The 23,802-nt window shown below is 37.0% G+C and overlaps 1 protein-coding gene and 1 non-coding gene across 2 annotated transcripts in view; both read left to right on the plus strand.

The window, feature by feature from the left end:
- Positions 1-23,802, plus strand: part of PIK3C2G (phosphatidylinositol-4-phosphate 3-kinase catalytic subunit type 2 gamma) — a 215,197-nt gene that overhangs the window by 53,969 nt on the left and 137,426 nt on the right. The window contains exons 12-16 of the mRNA XM_065683405.1: positions 3,794-3,989; positions 6,227-6,349; positions 9,572-9,703; positions 17,257-17,371; positions 19,138-19,268. Coding sequence (XP_065539477.1) covers positions 3,794-3,989; positions 6,227-6,349; positions 9,572-9,703; positions 17,257-17,371; positions 19,138-19,268 — 697 coding nt within the window. The remainder of the gene's footprint in view (positions 1-3,793; positions 3,990-6,226; positions 6,350-9,571; positions 9,704-17,256; positions 17,372-19,137; positions 19,269-23,802) is intronic.
- Positions 22,888-22,969, plus strand: TRNAS-GCU (transfer RNA serine (anticodon GCU)). The gene has a single exon. It is a non-coding gene; the product is annotated as a tRNA-Ser (tRNA).

Here is a 23,802-nt window from a genome sequence, read left to right on the forward strand (position 1 = left end):
GAAAATGTGCATACAGAGTCAGAGAGGGCATGTTCAGTATGTATTGAATTTGCATCATCTGCAAGTGCAATAACAGCAAAGTACCTACTCTGTTGGAAGGTCTTGCACTAAAACGGCATATGAATTGTAATACTCAATACTCAACTGAGGAAAAATAAAACAAATTATTTTCTATAAGGAATACAATAGTATGTTCCTTACTAAATCTTGAAGGTACCTGCATTCATTGATTCTTTCAGGAATGATGTGGATTGTTCTATTTCTCGCCAGGAATTAAATTTATTCCTTCAGACTTTGTTTACAAGGAACATGTGTCAGAAATAAGCGTATCTGGCAGCTGTGGTTAAAGTTCACTTCCCTTGGTCTCATTTCTTCTCACCTTTGGTGAAAAGGTGATACCAAATAATTTCACACCAGAAATAAATCAGGAGGTTTGAGTTGTGAGATTGTTAAACTTGGTCACAATTCACTTTATGGTGTATTCATTGTCTCCTAGATATTGGCTATGACTGGGACACCTTTCTAGAAAATAAACTCTGGCATAGCTGAAGATGTGAATCTGCTGTAGGAAGTCCCTAGCCTGTGCTGTGTAAATCAGTCAAACACTGTAGTCCTTTCTCATCTAAGATTTATTAAACATAAACATCATAAAAAGCAGTAAAGTTCTCTAGCTTCATGAATGGGCAATATAATTTTAGCATGCCAAATCCTATTCAGCAGCTCATAAAAATGCAGCTAAAAGATGCTGACCAACTTTTGTGAGTAATGGACATTTACAGACTACCCAAGATGTTTGTCTCTAATTTAGTTAATTGCTACTGGGCTTAATGAGTGAATGGGGGGTGGAAGGATGCGGAAGGGCTCACTGGCACAGAAACCAAAAAGTGTTTCTAAAATGAGAGCTGACAAGAAAATAAACATAGTGAAAAATCCTGCAGCTGCAGTCCAGGTCATACTTGGATGTTTGCTTACACCTAAGGAACTCTGTTCCTGAGAATATGTTCATTTTGAACCTCCTAATAATTTGATAAATAATGCTGAAGTTTCATTTATCTCCCTTTTCTGACAGCTGAACTGATTGCTCCACTGCTGTCTTCATCCCTGCCATTGTAATGAAAGGAACAGCTTGTAACTCCCAGGCTCTGCTTCCAAACTAGCTCCATTTCTGCAGTCAGGCACAAACCCTGCAGGCCCACAAGGGAAAGGCTGAAATTTAAGAGGGGAAAAAAAGAACATTTCCAGGCTCCCTTCAGCAGCGAGTCTCATGGACCTTGTCTTACAACTAAGTGAAGACTTAACCTTGCCTCATCTAGCCACATATATCTTGTTGGGTGTGCAGGTCCCTGACACCCAGGAAACTTTTTTTCACCTCACCACTGATACACTGAAGCATGTTATAAATAATTGAGGCAGAATTTGTGGGATTCCTTTCTGTGGCTTATCTGAAATATAATACATTTCCTCTTTTTCGGAGCCAAAATTTGAAACATTACCTTTCAGCCTAGAGCACAGATTGTGTAAAAAGTGCTTGTGGCGAAAGTGTATGTTCCAACGTTTACACAGATTCTGAACTACACTTCAATCTCTTTTGGAGAAAATGCTGAGCAGGTTCCACTCAGCAGTCTTTGGATTCAGTAGACCAATTTGTATAAATAAGGGGTTTGCTATTACACTACATCTACCTGTCTGCCACTTTGAACAAATTGGAGCCAGGAAGTCTGCTAAGTAGCATAGTACTTTTCAGATAAAGTAGAAATACTGGTTCAAATAATAGTTCATTAATGTGCTCTTCTGGACCTCTTAAGAAGGTTTTATGCATATGACCACAGGTAATTTCTTGGAATATAAAAGAATTCAGTGCAAATTAAGCATTTTGTTTGGAAGGTTCTAAGTTATTACATGTCCAAGAGAACTGGGTGTGAGAATAAAATGGTATTCTGGGGGAGAAATTCGAACAAAAGGCTTATTCAAAACAATTATGGTGGAGGATAATGAATAGAGAAAATACTAAAGAGAACAGATAAAAAGATGATTAAAATAAAGTAGACACAGAGAATAACAGGATTGAGTTTTCTTAACCCTGCTAAATCTCTAAAATGATTCAGTTTTCATGTTATAGACTCATACAATGGTTTGGGTTGGAAGGGACCTTAAAGGCCACCTAGTTCCAAGCCACTGCCATGCCAAGGGACACCTTCCGTTTGACCAGGTTGCTCAAAGCCCCATCCGGCCTGGCCTGGAACACTGCCAGGGATGGGGCATCCACAACTTCTCTGGGCAACCTGTGCCAGCACCTCACCACCTTCACAAGGAAGAAATGTGGAAGAAGATTACAACACTATAAGGTTGTAGCCAGTCTCTCATGGTTGTAATATTTTGCTGTCAGTATTTCCAGTAGCAAACCCTAATATATGTCAGACGGTTTTAATTTTATGTATATCTCCATTGTTACATAGTTAAAATTTGTCTGTTATAAATCAAAGACTAACATAATTCCTTTGCACTGTTTGCAGTGTGTTTTGTGACTCTAGTTCTAAGGCAGAAGGTATCAAAGAAGGGAAATAAAATTCCAGAGCTAGGATATGTTTTTTTTTTGGAGACACATCTGTCAGGAAACTGACACAGCTAAATCCAGTGAATTGTGGTATCTCTATCTGATGTCAGGCAGGATTCCTGCACCTATCCTGAGTATAACGATCTAATGTAAGTCTCAGGCTTCCTGTTCCTGGGAATTGATTCTTTTTTTTTTTTCCCCTGTAGACACTATTAGATTGATGGTAGGTGGCTACGTAATACAGTGGCCAGACAAGCTTAAGAGAGTGTGTCAGGAACTATAACAGGAGGAGAGTATGTTCTTGATCATAGTGAAATCCCTGAGTTAGAAGTGTGGGAAAAGGAGAATTTGGGGTAGTCCTCTTTGAAGACAAATCATCCTGATCCTAGAATGATACAATGTACTCTTACACTCTCTCTCTCAACTTGTCCCTTGCCTGAGAAATGAGCGCTTGCACATGCTCTCTTTACTTGATGGAGGCTGCCGGGGCTGGGGATTTTAACTTATTCTGGCGATCAGGCAATCCCTAGCTGCTCCAAAAACACAGAGAGAGGCAAGATGGATAAAAGCCAGTAATTACAGAAAAAGAGCACTGCAGAACTGAAACAAGAGGAAATATCATGAGTAAAAGTGTGATATGAATGAGGGTACAGCCTGCATTTCACATATATCCATACAGATATGTATTTCAGTGTCCATTGTTGCATAATGTTATCACCAATCTATGACCATCTGAATGCTGACTATATCTTATTGTGGATGCTACTGTATATATTTTATGACTTGTTTGCATACAGTTGCAACAGCTTTATAGTCTTAAAATCTAACCACTGCCTTTTCTCTGATCTACTGCGTTGTTGCCAGCTCCCTTGAACTAAGTAGCTACTTAGCTGCTGAAACTACAAAATACGTATATAACAAAAATCCTTCCAGCACAAAATTTAGCACACTAAAATGGCATATCTGAGGCACACACTAATTTGCTGTAGTTTAAAATGCTTACTTTGAAAATACCTTAATTTGAAAGCACTGTGGTGAAAGACTGTTAATGATACACCAGAAATGAGCTAAGGCTGGTTTGAGAAGCACAGGTGGCTAATTGGCTTCAGTTGGTAGGTTATGTATATTTTAATTAAATTTTATTAGGAAGCATTTCAGAGCTATAACTGATGGTTTAAGATAAATATGATTCTTTATAAATGACCTGTTGCTAACCTTTGTTTCTTTCTCTCCTCTCAGCATTAATAAAGGCTGCATTGACTGAGCTCTCCATTGCCATCTCTTGTCTCATCCACGTTTACAGCAGCAGCTTTGACGCAAATTTCCAGCTTTCCAGCATACCTAAAAGCCTTTCATGTGCAGACATCAGCCTTGATTCCCAGCTCAGCTTCACTGTATATGCTGCCCATAACATCCCAGAAGCCTGGGTGAACAGGTAGGAAGAGATCCAGCAAGTGTTCACAAGAAGAGGTGTTGTCTCTTAGATCACATATTTTTCACATATACTAGACTACATCTGTTGCTTTGGTGATACTCCTATATTAATGTTAGAGGCTGAGGAAGTGGGTGTATTAGTCAGTGAGCAAGAGAGTGTACAGCATCAGATGTAACTAGCAGTTTAATAAAAATCTGAGAGAATTTTCATTACTTAAGATAATAAATACAGGACTATGATCACTATGCTGATTTTCAGATGGTTAAACCATTCCCACTGCATTTTATGTTTTACCAGAAAAATGTGAAATTACATATGGCCTAAGGGCCACTGATGACTTGAATGCTGTGTTCGAGTATGTAGAAATAAGAATCTGCCTTCCTCCTTAATTTCCCTTTCCAGCCATTCCAATATTCATAGCTAGCATGGGCTTCTTAACATGGACTGCTGCTCGGACACCTGCTTTCCCCAAATACTCTACTAGCCTCGTTCACATGCCTGCTCCCTGTTCTTATTACTACACTGCATGAATTCATGCTGGCTATGTCACAGCTCTCATTTTCCCTTTCCTGAAGGTCACGTTTAATGATCTTTGTGCTATTTGTAATATATATTTTTAATATATATTCCTGCATATATATATGTATTATGAGTGTTAGAATTTTGACATCCCTCACTGTCTGACTCATTGGGTTTTTTTTTCTACACATACCATTATGTGATAAATGGCTTTCTTTTAATCATTTGGGGCAAGGGAGAGTGCATTGTCATACATTTTACAGAGTCATGCTGGTGTCCTGTCAAATCCATCTCAAGTTCCCCTTTGTGGATTGTTTTTTTGTCAGTTTTCATATTTATGCTCTCAGTTTCTTATTCCTGTCTTACTGTCCTTGTGAAAGATAGGTACAGACCTTACAAGCGCAGAATAATTTTGCAAAACTGATTACTTTTCTTTGTTTATTGTATTTTATTCCTTCTTGTTTCTTTTATCAGTTTGTTGGTTTATCTGATTTAAATCCCAAGCACATGTGCCTTATTTGCTGCCAATTGCATGATGTTCCTAGCTTGGCGTTTGGCTGTATTTTTTTCTACAGCCCCCTAAAAGCAAATTCCTATCTGCATCTGGGTGATAAGAAGTGATTTTTTGGGACAAGACTATAGAGTCATGCCTTTGAATTCACAGGGAGACTACCTATGCAAAATGCTCTACAAAACCTAAAACAGGTTGAAGTGCATGCACTCTTAACAACCTTTTTAACTCCAGGCAACTGAAGCATTGTATAAGTCAGGATATATACAAGTTATGTGTGTATTTTGTGTATTAATACTTCTGTTTAAACAGCAATGATTAATCATTTGATTGTGTTAAAACTTATTATTTCCTGCACTATCCTCCAACTGTTTGTAATGCTTATACTCTTGAGGAAAGATGCTATATTTAAGAGATCTCTTCTGGAAGAGATCAATCATCATTAGTGTAACTAAGACAAAGCTAGACGCCTTCAGTCTGCAAGTGCTTAAAATTTCCTGTTCAAATTTGAGTTTGTTAATCATTCCTGTATGCAAAGTGGTCTAAAGCTGAGAGTGGCAGGAAGATCTGGAAGTTGCAAGGCTAATTAAGATAATTAATAATATCCTATTCCTCTGTTTGACTAAAATTTTATAACATTTCAATAACAAGAATATGAAACTAACAGATAGCTCCAGACCCAAATTACAGTATGAAGGTAGTCAGTTAAATATGCATGTGAACGAAGTTAGTAAAGTATTTGAAGAATGCCAACACAGAAGGCTTTGATGCTTCTGCTGCAATCAATGTGTAGGATCCCTTGAGTACTAACCTGTTTTTTTACAGATCGGAAAATTTAAGTATAAATAAATTAACTGTTGACTGAGGTTGTATTTGAAGTTGTAACACTTCAAAACTTCTGTCCAAACATCCTTTGACTGTAATAATGAAAAACAAATTAGTCTTAACTACAAAAACATGGAACAGAATCTAGGTGTCTTCAGTTCTTTTCTTGAACTCTGAATATAAAAAAAAACCAAACCATTCAAGCCAAAGTAAACACATGCAGACCCCCATTAATATGGGATTTATTACTTTAATTCCTTTTTCATGTAAGGATAGATCTTCCCAGGGTTCCGAGTACTTAGCCCCAGATTTATTGTGCATTGCATTTACATGGTACATTGCAATTAATCTTTATTTTTCCTTTCCTTTTTCCTTTTTGCAGCTACAAAGTTTTCTCTTTTTCTTGTTCACTAACTTATGCTGGAAAGACAATATGCCAAGTGAAGATACGCAAAAATATACCAGTTAAAAGATCTTTCTTTTTCCTGATTGACTGGAATGAGAAGTAAGTTTTGGATCTTTGTTTGTCTGACAGTTTTTGCACATAAAAAAAAGGACCCACATCTGAATTATGGATCTTCTGAGCAAATTAGGTATACATAATTCAGAGTATTCTGTGAATACATGGGGAAATGGGAGTGAGAAAGGAGTGGGATAGCCAGAGGAAGAGAATAGGTTTCATTAATTGGAGGCATCTGGGAGGAATACTGGAAATGAAAGGAGATGTAACCAAAGGCTGTATTTCTATCCTTTTTTGAGATCTTCTGCCTTTTGGATCCACCTCTAGTAGTAATGTAATGTTTCTTTAAGGGTTGGTTCTCTTCTTAGAGGACACAGGCTGTTGCGGTGAGAGTTTTTTTTTAATAAGAAAGATCTGCAGATTTAAAATTAGGACCTTAGTTTGAGACTAGAATTTTAGAATAAAGGCCACCAACAGCCTCTCAACCTGCTTGTCTGCTTTGAGGAAAAGAATTCTATTGAAAAGCAAAGCATACACTCAAATTGCATTAAGACAATGGGATAACAAAAAGCATATTTGTGATACATGAGAGAGAATAAGTACACAATTTTTAATGATTTAGTGGTAATACTGTATTCTTCCAGCTTCCTGGGCATGATGTATTTATATTTACAATCTTTGAAAATGTTGGTATTTTACTTCACTGTTTATTGTATTCCAAATCTGCAAACATCTTGATTACGTTATAATTGAACAAAGGCTACAAGTAATCTGAAAGGGTTTTCTTACACTATAATTGAATACAAAGTGCAATTCAGAACTTCTGTTTGCCTTTACCTAAGACACAAAACAGTTTGAGGCTGGTCAGATGGAAGACCTTTTTATGTCAAACCTGTAACACCTCTACATTATTGGATATTTTGCATAGCTTTCTTACACAGCACTCCTGAAAAGATATAGGAAGCATAGTATGTCTGCTCTATGATTAAGAAACAAAATGGGCCGTTTCTGCTAAGCATCCAGATTAGTCGATTTACATGCTTTGGTGCCTCAGCTGAGTAGGTAGTTTGAGTGTTGAACCCTCAGTCTTTTGTATAATTGGGAAGTAACTGTTATCCTTGTGTTAAAAAAATGAACAGGATCATTCCCATTTGTGCTGTACGAATTTTCACCTTGTCCAAGAATCTGGTTAAGTACTATCTGCTGGTACGTATGGGCAGATATAATTGAAGTGTAGGGGAAAGATTTTATTGCTTATGAGCATTTTTGGCTTCTTTTGAATTATTTTCTCATCAGTTTCATTTTTCAGTGACTGAGATCTCTTAATTATTTTATTTCTTTTGCCTTAGCTAGTTGTTCTGAATATATTCCACCATTTGCTCTTTTTCCATCCTGTGTAATTTATGTTAAACCTACAGACTTGAAATATGGAATTAACATTAAGCTTACCATTCATCGCCTCAGATACTTTCTTGGCACTGTGTTTCCCTCTTCTCCACATTTTGTTTGGCCTGTCTTATTTTGTTTATACTTTCTCAGGGCAAAGCCTGGGTTGCCCCGGAACTCTTCTGTGTTAAGTGTTTTTATGATATTAGGCCCTTGGCCTTTTAAACCATCTGTATAACTTTATCTAACATCCATGAATAGCACAGTGAGTTGCTTCTCTGTTCTTCTCAACTACTGTTGAAATTGTTTACACACAGGGTGTCTTATTTCTGGCCACTGTTCCATTTCCTCTTTCTTCTTCTTAGTCATCCATTTGATGCAGCCTCATGTGGTCAGAAAGGATTATACCAACTGGTTAAGCTCATATGAGCATTAATCAAAATTCTTAAAAACAATACAGCTATTCCCCTTCTCTGTGTATCACATGTCACTGGAAGGGAAATATTGGACATCCTTGGCCCATATTTTAACTCTTGGGATACATAACTCTTGTAAAATTTTCCAGGTTCTTTTCCTATTAGTGTACATCTGGAAATACTATATATTGTGTTCTAGGGAACCACTGGCAAGCATTTGATTTCTGCAGTGAGGGTCTTGAGGTTTTTTCATTGCTCCAAGTTCAGAGTGTTAACAATTGTCTGTATTAGAAAATGCATGCCTCAAGTTTTTATTTTTGTCTCTTCACAGATTTAACAATGCTTTAAAGTTAAGTATAACTCCTTGTTGAACAGTTTTATGTAGCACAGGCACAGTTGTCTTCCTGTAAGTGAAAAAGACAGAACAAGCTATCTATATAGCATGTGTAACAGTTCAGTTTCCCAATAATTGCTTCTAACTAATTATGTGCGAGATAGAGGGCATGAGAAAGGGAAAGCAGAGCTGAAAGTTATAAATAGGGACATGTGGGAAGACAGTTAAGAATTGCTTCTCAATTCTACTCATGTTAACCAGAAAGAGTGGGAAATTGCTGTCTTGCTTTGTTATTAAGAGAAAGAGGTATGCAAGTTTGAATAATTTCCAAATGTTTAGAACTGATCATCTAAAATTTTGACACTAATGCTAATTTGGAGTACTTGACTGTTTCAGCTGGAAACCTTCTACCTTCCTCTTTAAGTGGCTTCTCAGTGCATCCAAGGAAACTTTCCGGAAGCCAATAGATCTGGGACTAGGAGCGAAATCTAACGCTCATTTTCCCTTATACTATTACCTTGTCTTATTTCTGCTACCAAATAGCCCTTATGGTTTTCATGCTACTGTAATTTTTAAATACAAATTTCTACATTTGATTACTGCTTATGACTACACCTTTTTAAAAATGCCAGGAGTCACATTGTTCTGCCAGTCTAGACTAAATATCTGAAAATTAAATAGTTTCTACATGATTTAGTTTATCCTATAGTTTATTTAATCTCAGGTTTGTGCACATCTTCCATTTTCCTCTGAAGACACAGGAAGGCAAATAACTGTTGGTTTATAATTTACACTTAGGGAATGCTTATTCTGAAATATTCCATCATTGACAAGGTAATTCTAAAGCAGAAGTTTAACAAAGCTTTTCCTGCCTTTGTCAGATCTAGTTGTTGCCACTGAAGTAAATGACTTTTTATATGCCTCTTCTCAAGTACTATGACCCAAGTTAATGGTTAGCAGTACGCATCAATGTATTGAAGGGATCTGTCAGTTGTATTTCCTTCAGAGTGCAATTCTTGTAATTTATAGCTTGATATCTGCGTTAAAGCATCTGAAAAAGAAGAACTCACTTGTGGTAACAATGCTCAGTTTTAAAAACTTTTGTTTTTCTCTTTTCTCATTTTCTTTTAGAATCAACTTTCCTCTACGAATAAAGACTCTTCCAAGGGAAACTATGTTGACAATAAAACTACTTGGAGTTAACAGTGCCTCTAAAAATACAGAAGTGCTTGCTTGGACATGCTCCCCATTGTATCCAAAAGAGTAAGTTCAGTTTTGTATTGTAGCTTAAGAAGAGACAATTCTTGAATAGTGTTGCACTCAACTTGGGAGAAATATAAAAAGACAGAAATACTAATTTCAGGACCTTCCTGTAATAAGACTGAGACAGTCACAATAAACTGCTCTTGATGTGCCAGTAAAAGTCCCATCCATAAGTTTTTCTTTCTTGCCAATACATTGTTTTTAAACCTGTCTTATGTAACTGTTTAACACTTAACAACAGAGTTCCCTGGGCCTGTTGAAAGGCCTTGTTGTACCCATTCCTGTAGCTTGGCAAAATCCTTCTCAGATAGCTTCCTGTTCACAGTGATTGGGGTTTATTTCAGTCTGCATTCTGATCTCTCACCTATTAATTCTCCTGAAAGTAAGGCAGTTTGTGGATGCCGCAATGGGCACCTTTCCCTTTACACACCACTTTAGAAGCTTTCTCCTCTCTTTTAACCTTTTCTTTCTATACAGCACACAATGTAACAGTGGTTTAGTGATGCTGGTAGCCTTGAGTGTCTCTGCAGTGATGCATAAACAGAGATCTAAGGTAAATTTTCTGCAGTGCTCTGAATATACTTCAGTAGCACTGAGACATCTGAATTTAAATCAAGCCTTTATAATGATACTGAATTTTTATTTAGACACCCTAGCCCTGCATGCCCGCTGGTCAATAGATGGATACATTGAAGCTCTGTGAGTTTATGCATTAGCATCCATCTCTAAGCTGTAAATCTTTCCTCATCTGAGACATCTCCATGCACTTCCCCATATGGTGGCAATCACCATTTAAAACAAAACAAACCAAAGAAATCTGATTGCATGTATGAATTACTATGTTTAAAAGACCTTGGGTTCCACTGAACTTTAAAGCTGAGAGGCTTGAAACACTAAAAAATAGGTTGGACTTGGCTAGGGGCTTTTTCCATCCTTTCAGAAGAAAATTCAAGATTACTTTGTTTAGAAAAAGAGAGTCTTAATGATTAGAGGACTTAGCTTCAAGGAAGGAAAGAAACATGTATCAAATCTCTGCTCCAAGGATTGCTTGGGCAATTTATTCAGAACTTTTCTTACTTAGTTAGTCTGAAGTAGAGCACATCGCTCTTCCGTTGTGTGTGTCTTTTTAAACAAAAAGTGCATTATATTTCTTTTGAGTATTTCTACCATCCTGGTGCTTAGGGTAAAATAGAGAGAAAATCTTGACTGAGAATCTAACTTGAGGTGAAGTGTTAAGATGTCCTCATCCCCAGCAAGCTGACATGTTCTGAGTATAGTCAGAAGCAGAGCATTACAATAACTTAATTGGGGAATACTTGGGTACCTCTGCAGGTAACTGGGATACACAAAAATACTGTTCTTGAGGATCTCTGTTGTACTAGAGGCTTTCTATAATTCAGTTCCCAAGGGAATGATTTTTAGAAGATCTGAAAGCCTTCAGCAACTCGTAATGTACACACACATACACTCATATATATATATATATATATATATATATAATACATGCCATTGGAGCAAGCATGTTGATTTTCATTAGGCAAATCACTAAGTGATTTGAAAATTTTACTGAAAAATGGCTCCATTCTTTCCTGGTACACACAATCAGCACAATGAAGCGAATAGAAGGCCACTTCTCTTTCATCTGCTGTATAATTGTAGAGCTCATTGCTGAAATGACCCTTCAAAGCAGAAATAAAATTTCAGTTGTTGGGGGAGGAATGATTTAGGAACAGCATGTTCAACACCCCTTAATATGATAGCTGTGTCATTTACAATTACAGTAATTACTAACACAAAGAAGCCTAAATGCTTTTTCCTCTTTCAGGCAGCCACAGCTCCACAGAATTATTCATTAACCATGATTACAGTTGATAGTTTGACTGGCTTAAAAATAAGGATAGTCCTGAAATCCTTTCTGAAATGTGAAATTTGAAAATATCTGAACTTTCACCCAGCCTGCTTTTCCTTGATTTTTCCAGTATTAAAACTGTCAGGTAATTCTTAATAGGTAATGCTATCAGTTGAAATAACTGAGAAGCAACAGTAGGACTTTGAGAGGCCGTTTCCTGCTCCACAAAAAATGAAAGTTGATAAAGGTTTTTATTTGATTCACAAATGTTGTGGAAAGCATAAGCTGTTTGCAGTGAACCCAGCTTCACTACCCTTGCAGCTGGAATGGAACTAAACCTGGAGACTTAGTTCAATAGAGTGTTTCTTAACTTGAAAGTATGCAGCAAGAAAAGATTCATACCTATAATGTCATGCTAATGTGTCAAGAATATCTTATATTATTGCAGAGATTATGGTATTAGGGTCCCTAAATGAACAAACTTTGTAAATGTGTATAAAGAGATTAAAGAAATCTCACCAGAAAATCTTTGACAAAACATTTCTAACTTGGAAAATAACACTTTCTCAAAAGAAAACTTGCCTTAGAGTTGAATTTGAGTTCTAAAAAGTCTTAACATTCTCATGTCTAAGATTTAATTTACAGGAGAAAGGACAGAAATAAGCTCTTTGAAGAAGCCAGTAACCCTGAGGTATTTGCCTGGGTCATCAAACGTCCTTGTTCAAATTGTTGTCCCAGTTGGTCACTGAGCCATTCTTCTCAGGGTCAGCAAATATGAGTAGAGTGTGGCCTCTTTTTCTCTATTCAGATACTTGTTTAAAAAAAAAAAAAAAAAAGGGAAAAGAAAAATTAAAAAATTAGAAAAAGAAAATAAATGTCAGGCATTAAAAAATGTTGTTACTCATTTCTGTCCCATTATATCTTGTTCTGATTGAAACCACAGGAATTCCATTCGATTGGGTTGTGGCTTATGTTAAAAAGGAAAAAAAATAATTGTCAGGTTTGGGTTATTCCCAGATATTACTTATGAATCCGGATCTTTGACTGCCCTAGAGCAAAAGAACTTTTTATTTTAAAGGACTCCTCTCTGTAAATTTGATATCTATGTTCTCTTCCAAAATGCTTATTGTCATTGTATGGCTGGTTCTCTCTTTACGCTCTTATTCCTTGTTTTACTTTGAACTGAAGATGAGGGAAAACCAACTTATTTTAACATACAAAGTATACAAATTCCTTTCATGTGTTTCAAGAAGTTTGAGAAGTTTCTCGTACTTTAGGGCAAGACCATGTCAAAGTCCCTTGCCAAGGCTGTAGCCATTTTTTGAGATTTTAATTCTCCAGTTCTCTAAAAAAAAAAATACCGGCTAAGCACAGTATATAGGAAATATATAATAAAATAGAATCAAATCACAACTATTTAAATAAAGCATATTGCTTAGTATTTAGAATTTCATATTGCAATCTCTTCTCCATACCTGGCTCATGTTGAAATGACACAATACCTAAAAATGTTCCCAAGTATCTGGCCTGTTTAATTTTGGTGGTTGTTGTTAACAACTTGTCAGTGAACAGATGTTTAGTAAATTTCAAATTTGCTAAATTTTTTTGAATTCTAGTAATATCTCTCACTTTTCTGGCGGTTGGCTTGTGAGTGTGCTGACGTATAACATGACTAGTTGATGGATATACAGGGCAGCCACTACACTCAGTATCAAATGCGATTGAGATTGCTGCTTATCAGTTTTGCATGTTTCTGTGCAAATAGTCTCAGTCTTTACAAAACTGAGTTCCTGCAGATATTCTCCAATCTTTGTCTAAATATAGTTGTTAAAATTATTGCTTGTAAACTTATTTTTTAGCTTTATGCTTTGGGGCAAAGTTAGGAAATAATAAGGAATGTAACTGGAAATTAGTTCTAAAAGTCTGGAATAATCTGATAATTTTGTATTTGCTGTATTTAGCACCTTCAATTTTATGGAAGTTACCTAAACTAGAAACTCTGGGGATGAAAGATGTGATCCTTATAAATGTCTGTAGACCATTTAGCATTCCTTTGCAGCTGAAAACTGTCTCTCTAATTAAAATTTTCTATAATTCTTTAGTATTTGTAATTAGAATAAAGTAGTTATGTCACAATATCATTCCAGTGCAGAATTAAGACTTCTTTAGCCATAAGATATGGGGGGCTTAATAGCTTAGAAGCTTTGAGTTTCCTCTAAATTTAAACACAACTCTTAATTTATGAGGCTTATAATGTCAGGTTTTGGGATAATTACATTATTTTAACACTATATTTTGTCCTCATTTTCCTTGTATATATGGTCTAAACAGTCCCTCTAATGTTATATATTCTTGGGAATTAACATAGTAATAACTATTGTAGCTGCCGGCTTGACCAGTAGGTGAACCTCTATATCCACATTTCTCATCGTTATCAGGTAGCTGACTTCAGTGGGCCTAAATCAATGCCAATAAAGCCCTTGATGGTGCGCCTATATCAAGAACTCTTATTAGACAGTAGAGCCAATTTGAAAAATGTTTGAAAGCCCATGTACCAGCTTTGCATTCCTTCACATCAGAACACTGTGTTTGTCTCTTGGGCTGAATAGTTTAGTGATCTAGAGCTAATTAACGAATCGGAAATCCATCACCTGGGAAATCTGGGAGTTGTAATGTCCCTCACGTTGCCCATTGCTCTGACTTGGCTGACTCTAACACCACCATTTATTTTGAAGTGGTATTTCCAAATCAGGCAGAGCAAGCAACAAAAATTTCCTCTTGCTTGGTATGGTGGGGAATGTGTTCTAAATGACTTCGGAACACAAGTTGATTTTGTTAATTTAGGATAAAACTTGAGCTGTCCTTAAATAGCAGTGTCCTCTTCCGTAATAAGGTGGGAAGCTTATTTTAGTTGTGGTAAAAAACGAGAGCTGGGAATCTATGTAATTCCAGGGCTTTCCATCTGCCCTGATTTTACAAGAGCATATGAATAAATAAATGGCAGTAGGCACAGAACAGCAGTTGTTTATTCACCTTCTGATGTGCTTGATGCTGAAATTGTTACATGAAGGCATTGTCTATGGCTGTGATAGTTATACAGTCTTTACAAAGGACAGTATCACTACCCTCACCTTACAGATGGGAAAACTGGCAGGCAGAACAGCTGCCTGAGCTCATCAACAGAACCAGGTAACACAGAGGAATTTGTCCTACAAAGCTTATGGTTACCATGTTCATGATGCTACCTCCTTCCTTTTACGAATGGATCCTACATGTTCTCCTGTTTCTTTCTCTTTTTCTAAAAACAGTGATGCATCTTTTTACTTTTTCATTCACCTGTGTAGCTGCTGTTATTCTTATATTTGTGTGTTTCAGAAGCAGACCCAGTCCTGAAGAATGTTAGCACAGTGTCCCAGAGATTGCTAGGGAAAACTGCTGCAAAACCGCACACTGTATGTCACAGTTGTTGCTGCTTCTTCACATCTTTTAAAACATGCCTCCTGTGTTTACAGACTAGGCTTAGTCCAAAGACTGACTTACTGATTGAAGATACATAAGTTGTTCACTTATTTATAATGTATAAATTAGGCTGCTCTGTTTACAAGGCATAAATATGTATCTAGTTCTAAGAAACAAATCTGTACTATCGAAGTAGTTTAATGTCCTTGGTTTTACTCACAGTCCTGTCATTTGCTTTAACATTTGAAGTCTTCTCAGTCAAGCAAAGACTGGCTTTATTTGCTGTTTCTACAGTTAGGACTCTGAGAACCTGCCTTATCTTATTCTTCCTTATCCTCCTGGAAAGTCTTTGGCCACATCTGTACTGGGTGCAAATGAGTTGAAATAATGAGTTCAGGAAATGCCTCAATTAAACACATATGTACAGTGCCTCTGAGATCTGTGGTACTTCTTCTACCTCTCTATGCAGGTTTCCCAGGAAAAATATTCACTATATGCATTCTTTTTCTTACAGCCAACTATAGTTTTAGAGTACAATATGGAAGTGATCAGTAGTAATGAGAGCTCAAAAGGGTAATTTAGTGTTTGTGTTCATTCAGTTTTCAGCTACTCCTCTCCCTTTTAACAGAAGTGCCAATTAGTTCCAATTATGATGTAAACCTCTGTCAACAAAACACTGGTTCAAGAGAGCTGACTCATTTATTAAAGGTCATCAGAGGACACATCACAGAAAAACAACATTGTATCACCACTGATTAATTCCCCGTTCACATTAGTGACCTAATTGTGAAAGACTTCAAATCACACAACTGCTTTCCCCCAAGTACTATCTTTTTCACATCACAGCTCCTTTTAATACCTCCATTCCCCAGCAAATGTACCTACAGCTGCAAAAGAAACTTCAGAAAATGGTTGTCATTAGTCCTCCTAAGCTGTGTTTTCACAATAACATAAAATATTTGCACTAACAACATGAACAGAAATGAATAGCAAAATAGAAAAAAACACCTCTGGATTAGTTTTACAGAGTGTTGACTATAAAAATGACTTTGCAGAAGTTTCTTATTTCTTCTTCAGGTGAGTTAGCAACAGTTTGTTTCAGTTTGCAATTCAAAGGTACTTTCTTACAGCAATACTGCAAACTCATGTTGGGATCAAAAAGTCCATCTGGGTTCTCCTGTACACATAACATCCTCATCTCAGGTAAAAGCTGCACATTCAAACCTCATTTGCATGGCTGGCTGTTTCTGCTGCAATGGGCAGCAGAGAATCTTGGCTCATTTCCTTGGTTGTTTTGACTGAGCAGTGCTTGGAACGATCACAATAAAAATTGTCAGTAAAAAAAAAAAAGTTAAACATAATAAAATTTCTGACCTCACTAAGCATTAAGATGTGGACAAATTGCAGCGTAAGTCCAGTGTACTGTATCTTCCTATATTCAGGCACTATTTTCTCTACTTTGAGTGGATTAGTTATGATTAGAATTTATACCTGAACTTTCTGATTTTATTCAAGTTCTCTAGACTGAATTTTGTTGACCTACCAAATCATGCTGGTTTTCTTATCTGCAGACCACATGCATGTCTGTTTCAGATAAGACTCTTGTATAGGTAGTGCTCAGACTGGTTCTTCAGACCATAATCCTTCATTTGTCCAAAACCCTGTATGCAGCATATAGGGACAAACTACCCCACTCAATCTCCTTTCAGCTATTTGGAGACTCTGATATCATATTCCCTTTTCCCTGCCATCTACACATAAAATCAGCAAGGATCCTTCAAGGTGGCAATAGGTTGACATGAGGTTGTTCTTTTTGTGGAATAAATTCATACCATTCTCCACCTTATACAGTGTGTTGACACTTCACAATCTTTGATATATTTGTCCTCAAAATTAAATCTTGAGGTAGAAATATGGTATTATCCTTATTTCACACCTAACTTAAATGGCAAGTCCTGTCATACAAGAAGTCAGTGGTAAAGTGCAGAGCTGACCTAGAATGTCTTGGCAGCATGATTTGTGTCATGATCCCTGCAGCTGCGCAATACGACTAGAGCAGTGAGGCCATCAGTATGCAACCTCTACTTATCTAGGCCAGTTTTTTATCAGACATAAAAAGATAAAAGGTTTGTTTTCCTTTTGCTTGTTTTTTAAGCTATTTAGTTCCATGTTCTTTGATGTAATTTCCGTAGACCCTGTTCAACTTGTCTCCAGTACCCAATGCAGTAGTCTGTGTGTATTGCAGGCGGCTTATTCATGGAACTGTGCTACTTAGCATGACATTGTACAGCGCGCTTGCAACAACGATGATTACCCCAGGCATCTGCAGTACTGATACACCAACCTCAGTAACACTGCAGGTAAGAAAGCGAGAAAGCAAAGGAAAAGGTTGTTTTCTAACAAAATTCAAGAAAAAGGGTTGTTCCCATGGCTCATCAAGACCTCACAAATTACAAATCCTATTTCCATTATAGCTGCTCAGAGAGAGCATCTTAATTTTGGTGGATGGAAGTCTGTAATTCTGCACAGTGGCAAATATGCATGACACTTTCCATATCAAATACCACCTCTGAGGTCTAGAGAATGTTTTTAAATGGTAATTTTTGTTGGTATAATCTTGGTTCCAAAAATACTTTTAGCACAAAATAATAACTTTGGTACCTGACTTATAACTGCCTTTTCAAATCTGAGCTTTTTTTCTGAGTTCCATTGAATTGCATGCCATTATAAATATAACATGCAGCTTGCAATTTGACTGAGTAGCATAAAGGATTTGTAAAAGATCTGGCTACACGCAGTTGTCAATAAGCATCAGTATGGCTCTCTCTTGATGACTGCATGCTGAGCACCCACTCATTCTGGGCAGAATAATGCTCGCAATGTTGAAAATGAATTAGATCTGCATGGTAGTTTTGTCACCTTTCCAGTTTAAATTAGCAACTGGAAACTTCAAGAGCAAAGCCAATTGTTTTCTGTATTAAAAAGCTGTATAACTGTTCAGAAATTATGTGTAAAAGCAGATAATACAGATAAATGAGGCTGTCCTAAAAATAGCCTATTTTTAATACATGAGCGAATGGGGATTTTCTAGTCTGAGAACTTCAGTCAAAGATGGTGCCTTAAAATAGCTCCCCCTATTAATAATCAAGGGCAGTTGTGACAGTAAATGGCTATTAATTTATAATCTCTCTCTAATGAAAGAAATGGAACAGGAGGATCTCTCGTTCACTCCCCTTCACTTTCAGTTATTTTCCCATACATGTGACAGTATAATCTGTAAACATGTTGGAAATATCATAAAGAGAACTTTTCCGAAGTGTCTGGCAAGACACATTTTGTATGGAATAACTTTATTAACCTTTAGAAAAGTAATGCAGTTCTAATATGTTTATTAAAAAAAATAGATACAGATGATTATGATGTGCATTAAAAAAAACAACAAACAGGAGGTGCAAACTGAGCTGAACTAGGAAGAGCAACCTGAATTTTTAGATTGATACTTAGATTATCAATCACTTCAAGCTTTTTAATTCAAGTTCAATGTTTTCTTTGTCTTTATCTTAAAAAAAAATCCTAAATTCCTGACAGCTATACGTAAGTGCAAGAAATGAAAAATTAGTAGATGCCATAGAATATGTATAAAACTTAACATCCAGAAGTGAAATCAAGAATCTAATTTCCATCTCTTACGCTGGCAAACTATAGATCAGAATTATGCTTACTTTTATAGAAAAAAATAAAAAAAAAGAATCTACATTAATGAAAGATTTCCATTTAAGAGCCTTCTCATGTAAAATCAAGATAGGAAGAAAAGAAAAAGGAAAAACTTATTTCAGCTTTAAGTTCTTACAGTTTGGATAAAATTGAAATACAGTGGATTAAATTCTCCCAGGAAAGTTAGTGACAAAGCTCCCAGTGATTTTCATGGGCTGAGTTTATCACCAACATATTTAAGTAATATGTTACATGACAGTGAACAGCCTTAAAGAATTAACTCCTTTCCCTCATATTCTGCATGCTTCCTGTACAAATCCAACAGATCATTTTTTGACAGTTGTGTCTGAGAATAAATATGGCTAAAAGGACTTCTGACTTTTTTTTTTTTTTGTTCTGTTTTTAAATAAAGATTGACTGTCCAGAAACTAATTTGGAGTTCATTAAACCTGAACCTGAAGAAAGAAGAGGTGATCTTGAAGAGCCAACCGAAGACTGCCTGAAGCATATTGCGAGACTTTCGCAGATATGCTCTGTCTTGCTGTAAGTTGTACCCAGCCCCCCCCCCCCCCCCCCCGCTGATTCTTGGCTTGCTGTACTTAGCCTTTTGATCACAATTAAATGTATCCAATTCTATAAAAACAAAATTTTCCTCTGAGAGAGTTTAGCTTGGTTGATTTGAGTGGTAGCACCTCTAAATGGGAGAATAGATTGCTGCAAAGCCTAAATAAGCCCCTGGAGGTGGCATTGTATTTTATCAGTTTAGAAAATAAACTATTTTTTGATTCAAAGCAGAAGATTTTCAGGCGATGTCATTAAGTCTGTATCAGCATAAGCAAGAAATCTTTGGGTTCTGTGAAAATCAGCATACTTTAGTAATAGTATATTTTGTACTTCAAATATTGTAGTTAAATGGCATATGATCATTAAAAAAATCTGTGTCAAGTTACAAGCAAGGAAAGAAGTATGGTAATTTTAGCTTTCACAGAAAGTGGATAAAGACAGAGTGAAACAAACCACACTGTATACTGAGGCAAATTAGTATGCTCAGCTATGTGTATGTTATAATATCAATTAGGATTGTGTACTGCATATAATAACTTTGGATATAAACAGAGTGGAATTGGGAACACAGGTGATTAGAGGGCCATTGTACCAATCACAGTTCATTGTGTGGGTTAATCCTCCATCAAAGGCCAAAAGGTGCAGTAGTTGTGCAATAACTAAATAACTTAAAGCTACATCAGCCATCCCAGTGTGGTATGATATATTTGTTAAGAAGACTTTTCTGTGCTGATTTCTATGTTGGTTTCTATAGTATAAAAAAAAGAAACCGTGATTAAAAACAGACAGCTACATAGTTGACCAAAGGGCTGTTGAATCCAGTAGTGTTATGAATCCTGATTCAGCCATTAGGGAGGTGGGTTGTGTATTCCTGATAGGAATATCAAGAAATCAGCACAGGGAGAAAGCAGTACCTTACCAGCATACATACAAACATGCAGCGCTGCCACAAAATGAATGTTCACAGCCTGATTCTGTTCCTCCTGTCTGCCTGATCACAATCAACATCTGCTGGTGGAATATATACATATAATATACATATGCATACATATATATGGTTTTATATATAGTGTCACAATAGTGAATGCTCCAGTATTTGTGCTCAGATAGTCTGTCCAGTAGCTGGCCCCAGATCTCTCTATTCTCCCCAACTGCTAGCACCCAGGCACGCAAGCCCCCAACATTCACAGCCACACTTGGTTTGGTTGCTGATGCTTGGCCCTCTTCCTGTTACACAGATATCTGTTTCCCCAGTAGCTGGTCCAGATATATGGCCTTCCCAGTAGCTGACTGTCAGACCCCTGTCTTTGGTAGTTGGCTCAGATCACTGGTCACTGTGATCAGCCAACATCTTTTGGCTGTTGATTAGTGAAAGGATCAATGGGACTGAAGGAAATTAACTTCAACATATGGCTCTTGTGCTTCTCACAGCCCTACACTGTATGCTGCTTTATGATCTTTGGCAACACCGCCAAACCAAGCGAGACTGGGGGAACCAAGACCAAGAGAATTCATTTGTTACTGCCAGCTGCTTTGGGTGTTTTCTGGAAACATTCCAGATGTGAGCCTTTGATTCCTTTTAGGATTACTGCATTTGAAATATAAAGACCATAAAACTAGCCATCTGATATAATGGCTGCTCTCAGAATGTGATACAGCCTGCTTGTGAGCTTTGGCTCCCAGCATAAGGATCAGAGACTGGTTTGAAGTCAAGAAGATGACAGTCTTGTTTCTGCCATCTTTTTTTTCTTCGTTCATTGTTTTTCTTCTACCTTTTACTGCTCTTTTAGCTTTTTTGATTTTGCTTTTTTTTTTCTCTTTCTGTCACTTAGCTGATCAGAATCTAGTTTGCCTACCAGCAGTCATGAGTGCACTGTTGCTTGTGAATTGTGATGAGAAATACTACTTCTGAAGGGGGACTAGTGAAACAGGTCTAAAAAATTGCAGAAATGCTGCACACTTTGCTAGTCTGTTCACAGGAGAGAGACTTGTAAGTGAGAATCAGTGCTGGGGGACAGAAATTTCCATTTGCTATCTTTGCTGCTTTTTCCTGGTTTTGCCTTTTGTCTTGGTCTGATTTAGCATTGAACATGAACAACAAAACCAGCCCAGAAACATTTAAATTCATATTTGCCATTTTCCCCCACAAAAGAAATAATTAAAACCAGCTAACAAAGCTTTCATAGAAGCTGTTTTCTTCATTTAGCTAAAGGGATTAATAAAAACTTTTAACCTGAAAACTGCTGAATGATTTAAGTTTTGAAACTTTGTTTTTGTTTGTGTTGAGAAGAAAGCTATATATTTTAATGTAGCTGTTACATGGAAGGAACTCTACATACAACTCTACCTAAAAAAACAGCTTTTTATCAATAGAGGCTTCTTAAACATCTTATCCCTATTGAGCCAATGAAATGCCCGTATTAGCATAACAATCTTCAGATGCTGTACGTATGCAAAGTACCTTTACCATCGATCTTAAATGTCCTGTTACATGTGTTACAGCTAAGAAGCTTAATATCCAAAACTAAAAAAAACCATGCCCTACCATCTGTGATCTTTAAAACATGGAAAGAGAAAATGGCATTGCCTCTAGAGTGAAGTCAGACACAGAAATCTGTTATTTAGAAAACCTGATACAAGGATTGATTTCTTATCTCCTTTTGCAAGCTGAGTAGAGGCTTTAGCTGCTTTAATCTGAACAACAGATTGTCTAGTTTGGAGGATGCTGTCTGAAAGCTTAAATTTCTGTTTAAAGTCAACATATAAAAGGGGTTGTTTAGCTGAACTATCCTGCAGAATATCATCCAAATGCATAAGATTGCCAGACAGGCAATAAAGTCTCAGGCCTACTTTTATCTCTTTTTCTGTGTGTGACTTCTTCACACGAAGACGTCTATTGTCACAATAGCCATGCTGTGAATTCTGAAGCTGTTACTTGAAATGGTTACCAAAATGACACTTTCTTTGAAATGATTACTGAAAGTCGTGACAGAATTTGTATCACAGTTAGGTTCATCTTCTGCATATGTTTAAGAGCTTATTCTCCTAAAGGAATAAAATAAACATTCCCTCTTGTGACAGTAAAAGACATGTCTATCTTTGTACCAATATTCTCCATTCCTAAATGCTTGGCAGCTCAGAATTGCAAAGAAAAGTTCTCTAGTGCATGTAGAGCCAAAGGAACTCATTGCTATGAGCTGTGAAAGCCACAATCTCAGCAGAGCAGGGGGAAGATATTTTTTGGCTAAGAATGTCCCAAAACATTATAAATATAAAGATGACCTTGAAAAGAGTGTGAACACTTGGATTTTGAGCCCTGCATACACATCTGGATAATGAAATGCTTGACCGAAAAAAGCTGTTTACTTACTACTTTCAACAAAGTTTCTCACACCTTGCTCTGGAATATCTAGGTCCATTTAGTTATGTACTTAAGTAGATGGATGACCAGTCTGGTGAAGTATGACCAAGAAAACTGATGTTCCTCTTGGTTTCAATAATGATTTGTGTGAACTGGAGATCAGTTTGCAATCTCCAAGCTTACTGTTGAAGGCTCTGATACCAAATTAAGGAGAATCAGCTTTAGGATTTAAACACGGACGAGGTGGCCGAGTGGTGAAGGCGATGGACTGCTAATCCATTGTGCTCTGCACGCGTGGGTTCGAATCCCATCCTCGTCGATCAGTGTGTGTCCCAGATGAGACTTTGTTTTGAGATGATCATGATGGCCTGCAGGGAGATAACACAAGGCTTTGGTAAACCTGGGAGTGAGACTTTCTGGGTGTCCAAGCAGGAAGGCTGGAGGAAGTAGGTGCTGGGCACCTAGAAAGAAGGCTTCCATACCATGTTACCACTAATCAGAGAATACAGTGTGCAGCTAGCATATAATCTGCTCCTGGTCATTGTGACAAGGAAGGTTTATCCTAGTCCCTGGAGGCACCTAAACATTGGATGTGCATGAGGCAGATATCTCAATTGTTGACAAATCAGAGGGTATATAGCATAAATTATTCTGATGCATTTCTTACTATGTTGAAATATGGTGTGAGGGCTGGCCATTTTATCAGTGTCATTTAGATATCTAATATCTCTAGGAGGAATTTGGTATTGAATCCTTCTTTGTAAGCAAGTACAGCGAAGCTTGGTTATGCTAGGCCTTGCAAACAGACACACAAGTTGCGGGGAGTTTTCTTTCCCTTTTGCAAACTCATATCTGTGCTAGGGATAATCACTGTGTGTGTGCACATGGGTTCATGTTCTTGTGTATGTGCATGGATGTGCCTAAACCTTATTTTAAATGTGAATACACTAAAAATGACACACCTGCACTGAACAGTCAAAACAAGGGCTTGCAGTGTTGTGTGTCTAGTTGTTACGGTAGTTTATTAGATATGATGTGTAGCAGATGGGTGTAACAATAATTTATCTGGTGATAACTGCTCTTTTCTTTGTCAGAAAACCCCAGTAAAAACAAACAAACACCACCACCAACAGAGACAGTAGAGAAGAAAAA

This window comes from Lathamus discolor, chromosome 1, assembly GCF_037157495.1.
Source record: "Lathamus discolor isolate bLatDis1 chromosome 1, bLatDis1.hap1, whole genome shotgun sequence".
Classification (NCBI taxonomy): domain Eukaryota; kingdom Metazoa; phylum Chordata; class Aves; order Psittaciformes; family Psittacidae; genus Lathamus; species Lathamus discolor.